Below are 10472 nucleotides of genomic sequence, written 5' to 3'. Positions count from 1 at the left end.
ACACACACACACACACACAACACACACACACACACACACACACACACACATACACACACACACACACACATTTATACACCAAAATATAAGTACTAAAAGAAGTGAGGATGATATGATTTGAATGAAAATTTGGTAATATATGGTCACAAACACATTTACATGAGGAAATGATGTTATTTTGAAAGGGTAAAGGTAAGAGTCAGGGACTAAGAAAGTGGCTAATTTTGATGCCTGAAATGCAAAACAAATTCAAATCGAAAAAATTATCACCACATCGTGCAGATTTCTTTAGTTTTTTACATCACAGGAAAAAAAAGCTGCGAAAGAAAACAATGACTGTGAAAGTTTGAAAGAGAATAACCATGTGAAAAAAGTCCAGACTCCAGACTTCCTTATCTATCAGAAACTCCCTCTGCCTATCCGAGGCTTCCTTGCCTATCACAGGCTTCCTTGTCCATCCAAAAACTCCTTACTTATTCGAGTCTTTCTTATCTGTCCAAGGTTTCCTTATCTATTTGAGAATCCCTTGCCTATCCGAGACTTCCTTCCTGTCCAAGGCTTACTCATCTATCCGACCTATTCTAATTGGATTGGAAATGAAGATAGAAACGGGCGAAAAATTAGTAGGAATCAAAATTGAAGTTCTGCTTTTGCGTAAAGATTAATAAAACGTTCATAAAAGAAAAAAGATTTTGAGCTCAATACAAATCATGAACATTAAAAAACCCATTCAGAAATTCTAAAGTGAAGAGTTTTCAGAGTATTTCAAAAATATAATTTAAACATAAATTTGTTCATATTATTGATTCAGAAATATGAAAAGATAATTTGGTGAGTATTCGATAACAGATTTTGACAATCGAATCCAAAACTAGGAAACCTTTAGTATGGGATAATAAGGTTTAGTTATTTCAGAACAAAGGTCGACATTTTTCAGCCTAATATGATTTTTTTTTTCCCTGATCCATACAGATCTTTCAAAAACTGTGCTAGACTTATGCCTAACTGACCTTCCGTGACTCTTGAAATTCAGGAACAATCTGCGCATTCCTGCCCTATCAGTATGCTTACATTTTTGACCAATTTTACATACATCTTTTGTTCATGAAAGAATCCATCATGTGAGAGATGATATGAAACTAAAGCAAAACCGATCTAATCCATGACCTTACTAAACTTCTTTTAATCATTAAACTTCCCAGCTCACATCTTCTTGAATAATGAAAGTAAAATGAAGTCAATTTGTATTTTAGGACGGTGGAGATTTGACAAATATAGGAAAAACATTACTGCAATTGATGAAATAGAATGGAATGTAGAAAACGATTCAGTAAACGGGGTAGATCGTAGCATAGTACAAGTCAGAAATTACCACCTGATAGGATGAACTGTGAGCAATAAAAGGAGTACAACTAATATAGATCCATGTGGTCTCCATCGCCTGGGACTACTATTTTCTCTCACTGCAAATGTACAACTAAGGATTTTTTAAAAATTCTGATTTTCTCACCAAATATTTTAAATCTGGAAATGATGTATATACCAATAGATTAAATTAAATGATTTAACTTTTTTTCCTTCATCAAATGATTTAATCGTTTTTTGGGTGAAATTTGCATAACTTTATGCTAATTTTTATCATAAAAATTAACCATAATTAAATTGATTCCTTCAAGTAAAAGTTTTTAAAACTTTTGTAGCATAATTCACTTACAATGGTCAGCGAATTCTAAGTCCTTTACATTTCTCCATAATTCACACTCTTCTTTTTTTCGCCTTTCAATCGAACCGCTTTGCTCATCGGCTCGTAAATACATCCACTTTTCGGTTTCATGATATTCCGGCCAAACATCACGATCTTGACCTTCGAAATTTGGTTTCCTGTAGTGTAGCTCTGAGTAATCATTAATATTAGTTACTTTTGACAATATACTTAGCTCAAAGTTAATCTTCCCTAAGTACAACATGCCACTTCAAACTTGCACTGTTTTTTCTTTGCGCAGATGGATGTACAAATTCAAACCCATAGATGGCAAAATTGGCCCAGTATTTCAATATTTTTTCACTGAAAATACGTTCTTGATTGGTATATGGAGCAGTTGTGTTGTAGAGCGGCACACCAAATACATATTCAATTTCATAGCCATGCATAACACCTGCCCATTCTGGCCATGGATTAGCGCTGCAATTTTTAATTATTATTTATGGATGGCAGCTTCTTTCCGATTATCCATTCATCATCCACAATACTAACAAGCCAAGTTAACTTGGATCCATCAGGTACTGCCATCACTTATCAGCAATAAAAACACTATCCTAAACCATCACTTCTCGCACAATCAATTTAATGAAATATTTATTAGTGCAAAAAATCTGAATAGGAATTTAATAATCGATTTCAAGTACTTAAACTTACCTAGAACGCTGGTCAAAGTAATAGACGTAGATTTTGCCACTTCCTTTTTTCATATGTTCCGCAAACCATACGCTATCGCATGTAAAATAATAATCACCAACCATTTGATTGACCTGAAAATGGAAAATTTGTAAAAACCATGAATATTCCAGAACAGGATGATTTCCGGATGTTAAGTTCAGAATTCAGCACCAAATACTGTAATTTGATCTATAAAATAGTAAGAACTTTTTTAACCAGTTAGTTATCCTATGAGGAACGATCTGACAAGAAAGGTGGAGAAGATTCAGACAAGACTGCAACTTACCAGTTTGTTTACTAGAAAGCCAGTCCCAAAAATAAAGTAAGCTTCTCTTATTTGAACGTGAATAAACATTCATGATAGCAATCATAATATATAGCTCCCAAACTCATTTCTATTAGATATATCTATATCCATGAAATAATTATCAGTCTTCCTATATCACATAAACTTAGTTAATGCTTCAACATATATGCCCTTTTCATATTTCAAGTAAAATCAACTTGAACTTTGACCTGTTCAGCATAAAATTTATTCTTTTGAGTGATATTCTCGCATCGTCGATCCATATAAGTGAAAGCAGCTGCTTGACGAACCATCTTCGGTTGTGCTTTGAATGCGATATTGATGCAATCCAGAAAATCATCTTGACTTAATAGCGGCTGTTCTGGCTTGTCAAAATATTGTGGAAGAAAGTAAATGTTCCAGTAATTACCTTGAAAGATGTTCAGTTCTTGTTCATCAAATAAATTTCATATTTACACCACCATCAATGATTCAATTGTCAACAGCAAGCAAATGCACCATCATGGAAGGTGTTACATGAATACAAATTCTTTAAGTATGTAATGAATAAGTATAGAGATGTAGCTGATGATTGATTGACTAACAATGGGTTTCTTTTTTGTTCTGGAAGTTCAAATACCCTGCAGGTATTCAAATATCTATAAATCATTTCATGTTCCCCTTTGCGTCCTTCCATGAAAATACACGATCCTCTTTATATGAAATACAATTTTATCTGGAATTAGCCAAAAGCTCTCTAAACAAATAGAAAGATCAAATTCCATATTAAATGAACGAAGCTTTCATACCTTCATCATGATTAATACCGATCATCAAATCGACATCCATGCTATGATGACCATTTCGAAGCACCTTGTATGCATCATATTCTTTGAAAAAATTACGATCCTTTGAAACGATTACAAATGGAAATTCCAAAAATTCCAAGTTTTCCCACATACCATCAATCAATTTTGCGGCCGGTATTGACTTCAAGCATTTAATAGTATGCGTTATCTGAATGATTAAAATACAACCTTAAAAGATACATTTAATTCTATTTCGATATAGAAATTCACGTTATCCCAACAGTAAATGTTAATTTCATTGTTAACTACAAGCAATGAGCTAAAAACTCTGATTCAATATAAGTTGCAAAAATTGTTTATGTGTTTTTTTTTTTTTTTTTTGTCAAACATTTCATTTCCAATTGCAGAGAAAAAAAATTTGAAAGCACTTGTTATAATTTAAATATATAACGAAGCTTTATTTTAGATAATATTTTCTTTTATCAAAATGCAGAATGTGACATTCCCATCCGTACGCTTATGCTTATTAAATTTATGCAATTCAATTGCAGAAAAAAAATAAATGATAGCTGTAAATTTGCAAACAAACTGCAAGCGATAGCTGCAAATGCGATTTTGTGATTTAATTTAACATATTGAAAATGGGAGTAAAACTGTACAAACAAATCCATCAATTTGTTTGTTCAATTCTTCCACCCTTAAAATTGAGATTTTCACCAGTTGGTCATTAATTAATGAACTGTTCAATTGATAACAATATATTTTCTTGAAATTCTTCTTCGTAAATATGGATTTATATAAAAATTTAAAAACTGGTGAACTAGCCATTCTACCTTTTCTCTTTGGCAGCCATGATGCCTAGCCAACGCAAGGCTTTTCTGCATAGCGCGTTGAGGTGAATCCAGTGACCATTTGTTGTCTAGACTACCGGATTGCAGGATGCCGCGTTTGAAGAGACCGTGACTTCCCGGAGCAATCAGATGTGCAACAATTGATGCCGCACCGGCTGACTCGCCAAATAATGTAACTCGAGAAGGATTTCCCCCAAAGGAAACGATATTATCTTGAATCCAACGAAATGCCAATTGCTGAAAATATTGAATTTTGAAGAATCTAGAATTTACGGTGTTTGAAATCTGGCATGTTTTTCAGGTTTGTTCCATCACGAAGAGAACATTTATTAAAACTCTCATAACTTCTTATTTGTAGAAATGATTCGCCCTTCGAATCAAGAATTACACAAATTCAATTAATATTACTTTAAATCAGTGGTACTCAACTGGTAGTCCGTTACAATATGGTTGGTCTGTGAGGGCACGACACGGTGCATGGAAAACAACCAAAAAGATACACGTTTTTATCTGTATTTGATAAACTAATACGTCAAAACTCATAATTGAAATTCATTTTTACCAACTACAAATAAAAAAGCTAAAGTTGTCTCTGGTCAAGAAAAGGTTGGAAGCTACCAGTTTAAATAAATTATACGTGATAAATTCAAATGGAAGAATTCAAAATGAGAAAATGAACAAACCTGATCCAACATTCCCATATTACCGGGAACATCGTCATGATCCAAATACAGATATCCAAATGGTCCAAGACGATAATTAATATTAACAACAATGACATTACTGGTAACTGCCATAGCTTTCCCATCATATAAAATTAGAGAAGGACTCCCCGAATAATAGCCACCACCAAATAACCATACCATTGTTGTCAAGTTGCTATGATTATTAACAATTGAAAGTATGTATAATGAAAAGGACATAGAATAGATTGAATTCTTGGACCAAAAAGAGTTTCTTAAATATTTGTGAAGGTATAGCATTTCGAAATTTGCAAATCAATCATTTTTGCACATTCGGAACTTTTATAATGATGAAATAAAAAAAAAAGAAAAAAGATACCTGTAGAGAGATGAGAGATCACAATGATTCATAAAAGTTTCGAAGTATACAAAAAACAGATTGATAGCAATATGTATAAGTGACTTACTGTGCATTTGCTGGAGCCCAAATGTTTAAGCGCAAGCAGTCTTCCTGAACCGGTGTGTTAGCATTCCACATTTCGGAACCCCAAAATGTTTCATTATATGTATCCCGACCCTGCAAATGATTTTACAAACGAATATACTGAAACTTGAATATTCATAACTTCTGTAAAATTTAAAAAAATCGTTTTAATTTGTATCAAATAAAACAAGTCAGAACTAAAAAAGGCTTCAAAAAAAATTTTCCATATATTAAAGTAAATGTACGATATGTAATTAACATATCTTTTCGAAACTTAATGACAGCCGGAATGATATAGATGACAGATACATGCCACAATCCAACATTTGGTCAGTAGATGGATGGATCAAAGAAGTGATTTAAATCGGGCATGGCTGTCTTTTTTTTTAGAAAGCTTATAAGGCCCAGCAGCAACATGCTGATAAGATAACCTGAGTGATGTGTCAGAAAATAGGGAAAATATGAATGATGTAATAACAATCACAAGAAAATAGGAAATAAGAAGTGTAAGAGAAGAAAAAACAACGAAGACCAAAGGAATGAGCAAATTAAGAGGAGAGGATACTTTGATCCACTTTTCAAGCATTCATTTCAGAACTGGCCAAATGAGCCACCTGGTAACATGCGGGTGAAGGAACGGTAGCATCGATAGTACCCTTCCACGGTTGTTTTGCTATTGGTGGTCGAAAACGATTATCTCCAATAGGTGGTTCTGCGAATGGAATATTAAGAAATGATCGAACACGTTTGCCAAGTATGACGGATTCATAACCACGCACCATACCATTACGTGTTTGAAGTTCCACTATCGACTTGTTCTGCTCTTCGTAATCCGTACTAATTTCCTGAAACTTTGGGATATTAAAGTGGAAAATAACTCTAATTAACTCTCCAAAAATAACTTAAACATTAAGCTAAGCATAATTTTTTCTCATTTGTCTTATTTGAATAAAACGATATATTGCATAAAGGTACAACAATAATACAAATTCATTCGTGATCCTTAGTGAAATTTAGGACCGTATTCATTCCGGATATTCCCTTCTTCATGATCAACTACCTAAGATCCTGGATGACCCAAGTAAGTGAGATAGAACTTTTGAAACACTTCAACTTGCTTTATAATGATTGCCACTTACCTGAAATAATAATGCAAAGCTGAAAAGAGTCAGCAAATTTATCATTGTATACGTCACTTTTTTCAGTCCACCATATTTTTTTAAATCTAAATCTGCAATAATTATGTGTTATGCTATTTTTTCGCATGGCTGTCATAAGCACGGACGTGAGCAAGAAGCAGCAAGCACGTGAACGTGTACTTACCACTTTATACGAATAATAGAAGTCACAAAGTAAAACTTAGAAATCAACCATCACTTTCAAAAACTTCCAAGTAGAAATGTAATCGTGTGAGATATGCGAAAATAATTTATCAGTCAAAAATCTATTTACACCACTCTTGGTAATATCCGATTTTCTTCCTCTCAAAGAAAAAGGATATGTTGTGGTGTTGTGAATTCAAATCATCTGGACATTGACGTTTGCAGATTGATTGTATCATTAGCCAGGATTAAATTATTAGTAAATTTTGAATTATTGCATTATTGCTTTTGAAAAATTACATTTAAACTGAACTGGACAGAGGATTCTTTTATAGCCAGTGACCAATCAGGTCGTCAAGTGTACATTACTCATCAGCACTTTGTTGTAAGGAATGATATATTGAGAAAAAGGTAGAACGAATTTTCTTAAAGAAGCTCCGAATTTCAAATTCTCATTGTTAAGTATTTCAAAATGTCTTCACTGCTTAGAAGGGAACAAGCAATTTTATGTGTTGGACAATCACAAGTAAATTTATTTGGAAATGTTAATTTTAAATGAAAAAAAAAAATGAAAAAAAGTGTGTTAGCTGCACCGAAGAGATGCAAAGGAGCGGATCAAATCAGTTAGATTAAAACTGCTTATCGATAAGTACAGGGTGCTATCAAAAGGATGCAATTATTTTCAGGAATTCAATTTCAATGGTGAGATAAATTAGCATTTCGTTTTAAATTCAAATAAAACATTCGATAAGAAAGAACTTTAGCCAAAAGTCTAAAACCATTAAATTTACAGCTGCTTACCAAAACTAACCACAGTTTCCACAGTGCATAAGCGCCGTGAACAAAAAACTGGAAGTTATAAAAAGTTATAGCAATAAAAAGGTACAAAAACGGATTTAAAATCTTCCGGTGGTAAGGATTTTATCAATCATCCGGGAAAAGCCAATGCTTGCAAGAACTAGATAACAATTATCCTATTCGATCATGGAGGATAAACGGACGACATGGTAGGCATTATGCATATCGCAATATGATTGCCCAATTGGTTTTAGAAGATAAATATTTCTTCACAGCAATAATTTTGCACCCATAATAATTCAAAAAAAAAAAAAACCGGCTCAAAATTCTTGGTTTTCCTATTTATGCTATGCAATTCAATATTCAATTCGATGTGAACTTTGTTCAATTAATTCGATTTCTTTTATTTATGTTAAATTTAAATGTCGCTTATTGGGAATCTAAACTTTTAACGAAAATTAAATAGCAATTAGTGATCATAAAATGAACAATTTCTTTTGTGTGCTTCGTATTTGTCAAAGGCTCAAACATTCATAGAAAGATAATTGCAAATGTCGAGAAGAACAGATTGGAAGGGAACACACAAAAGATTGAATATTATGAATATTATGACTGAATATTATGTAAATGAATATTATTGAAGTAATAAAAAAAATGCTTTCTGTCTGTCGAACTTCAGAGAGATGAATATTTAATTGGAAAAGGCTTTATAAATTAATTTGGGAAAAGATATCAATGAATAATTATTAACGTCGACTGTATGATCGATCCTCTGTGGAAATTGATGACAGATTTGAAAAGCTGATAACAGTAAGTTTGTAGAGAACGAGGAGAAGAACATACCTTCCGGTTGATAGCAGGTGAGCTTGCGAAGTAACACATCCATCGATGTTTGATTACTTATCTATATAGTTTTTGTAATATCCTGCTAAGAATTTAAAATTAAAGGATTTCTGGAGTGAGGTGGAAGAAATATTTGTGGTAGGTAATGCGGCAAAAATTTCACAAGTTTTCCTGAAGCAATCTTTAACAACAGCGGTAAGCAAAGCTACAAAGAGACCTGATAAAGGTAATTGTTCTCTTGAGATAAACATATTTCGGGGAAGTGCGCATTATTTCTTTCATCACGGTATAATAAATTTTCGAAAGAGAGAAATAAAAAGAGAGAGAGGGAGAGAGGAAGAGAGAGGAAGAGGAGAAGAGCAAGGAAGAAGATTAATTCTAAGGCAACAAATAATAGAATACCGTAAGAAGTTAAATTAACAAATTATTATTCTACCAACAACCCTTAGTAAACGTTTCATCTTTCAGATCGCTCTTCTTTTAAAACCTTTTTCTAATAAACTATTGCCAGACAACAAATTCACAAATTCATTCCAAGAGAAAGCAACACTTTCTTTTTTTTGCAAGTAAGCACTGAACGTTAGTTTAAACTAAGATTAAAATTAACTATTGCTAATCATTGCTGGCATTAAGAAGTGAGATAGAATATAGTAGTAGTAGTAGTAGTAACAGTAAGGAGTGAAAATCCGAGATGTCGAGATCATCGAGACAAAAAGAGGAATAGGACAAAATGTAGCAATAGTATGAGGAGGAGGAGGAGAAGGAGAATGAGGAGAAAGAAAATCCTAGACATCGAAATCAGCGGGACGAAAGGGGATTCTCAATAAAAATTGCAGGAAGTGATATGAATTATCTACCGATACTGGCCCGCTTCATGTATGTTGACATTTCAATTTTGTAAGCAAAACTGAATGACAATTGGAGCATAATTTACTTCTTTTCTGGTCTCATATAGACTCATTTAAGGCTTAAGAATACCAGCAAATTTGCTGTAGCATTGTTAAAGTTAGTCAACAAAATAAAAACGGAACTGAAAACATTGACGGAAATGCGTCTACAAATAGGCCGAAAGAAATTTCTGGATTTTTAAGTCGGCATGAAAATTCGAACAAGAAAAAATGTTAGGAAAAAGACATTCCAAGGAGCTGAAGTACAAGAAACTTTGAAAACCGATGTTAACATGCTATCACATTATTTGTGGTATGACAAAAACTGACGAATTCAGGATAAAAGTTACGGATGTTCAAATATTACATCATGAAATTATCATAATAAAGATTGCATATTTGCGAAGACGCCAAAATCTATTTAGGAGGGATGAACTTAATGCTAAGCAGATTGAATGAAATTTTTTTTACCCTTCAATTTTTGATAAATATAACCAGAAGAAGGTGATGGTGCAAGAAAAACAAATAAATTGTAGTGAAGAAAAGAGGATCTGAATTCAGCCTTTGTTTCGTTGGAAGTAATTCTGTTCATCTTCCCTACCTTAGACAGGTGAATAAACAATATGAAATGGAACTTCACCATTTTGAAACGTTTCATTTTATATCGTTTTCTCTATTTGCAAGCAAACATTATTTGAGTAATGAAAGTTTCCTTCCTTTCTTTAGAAAAACAAACCTCTAATTTCCTTCAAAAAGAAATCAACAAGTAGAAATCTTGAAAATAATAGGGAACGTCCAATTATATGCTCATGATAATAATTAATGGAAGTGCGTTTCATAATGTGCAAATGACAGTAATTAATTAATATCTGAGCTGATTGTTATTCATTATTGCCTAGCATTGAAGGGAATTATTTTTTATACAATTCCATCCAGACGTAATTAAATAATGTGCTAGGAATGTATGTGTATATAAAGTATGCATATATATATATATATATATATATATATATATATATATATATATATATATAGTAGTAGTAGTAAGTAGTAGTAGTAGTAGTACGTAGTA

General features: G+C 32.7%; 1 protein-coding gene across 2 annotated transcripts; it reads right to left on the bottom strand.

Moving 5' to 3' along the window:
• Positions 1-1166: 1166 nt before the first annotated feature.
• Positions 1167-6787, bottom strand: LOAG_09411. 2 transcript variants are annotated; one of them, XM_020447926.1, is made up of 11 exons: positions 6690-6787; positions 6165-6395; positions 5534-5643; positions 5067-5262; positions 4366-4620; positions 3533-3740; positions 2954-3153; positions 2417-2529; positions 2024-2182; positions 1715-1881; positions 1167-1463 (listed from the first exon to the last, which is right to left on the bottom strand). In XM_020447926.1, exons 1-11 carry the CDS (start codon positions 6732-6734, stop codon positions 1369-1371), a joined length of 1779 nt encoding a protein of 592 aa, XP_020301889.1. In that variant the 5' UTR covers positions 6735-6787; the 3' UTR covers positions 1167-1368. The 2 variants fall into 2 exon arrangements, with proteins under 2 accessions (XP_020301889.1, XP_020306066.1); XM_020447927.1 differs by lacking the exon at positions 1167-1463 and having other exon boundaries at positions 1666-1881.
• Positions 6788-10472: the final 3685 nt, after the last annotated feature.

The sequence above is a fragment of the Loa loa genome, assembly GCF_000183805.2.
Source record: "Loa loa unplaced genomic scaffold supercont3.103, whole genome shotgun sequence".
Lineage (NCBI taxonomy): Eukaryota > Metazoa > Nematoda > Chromadorea > Rhabditida > Onchocercidae > Loa > Loa loa.
Note: the sequence above shows the minus strand (reverse complement) of the source record. Positions and strands in the feature narration are given on the sequence as shown.

What these genes read in the sequence shown, in the direction of transcription:
- LOAG_09411 (XM_020447926.1), bottom strand. Translation starts at nt 6,734, where the DNA reads ATGATAAATTTGCTGACTCTTTTCAGCTTTGCATTATTATTTCAG. An exon ending in GCCAATTTTGCCATCTATGG is followed by an intron (nt 1,882 to 2,023) that starts GTTTGAATTTGT and finishes GCTACACTACAG; the next exon opens with GAAACCAAATTTCGAAGGTC. An exon ending in CTTAGAATTCGCTGACCATT is followed by an intron (nt 1,464 to 1,714) that starts GTAAGTGAATTA and finishes GTACATTTGCAG; the next exon opens with TGAGAGAAAATAGTAGTCCC.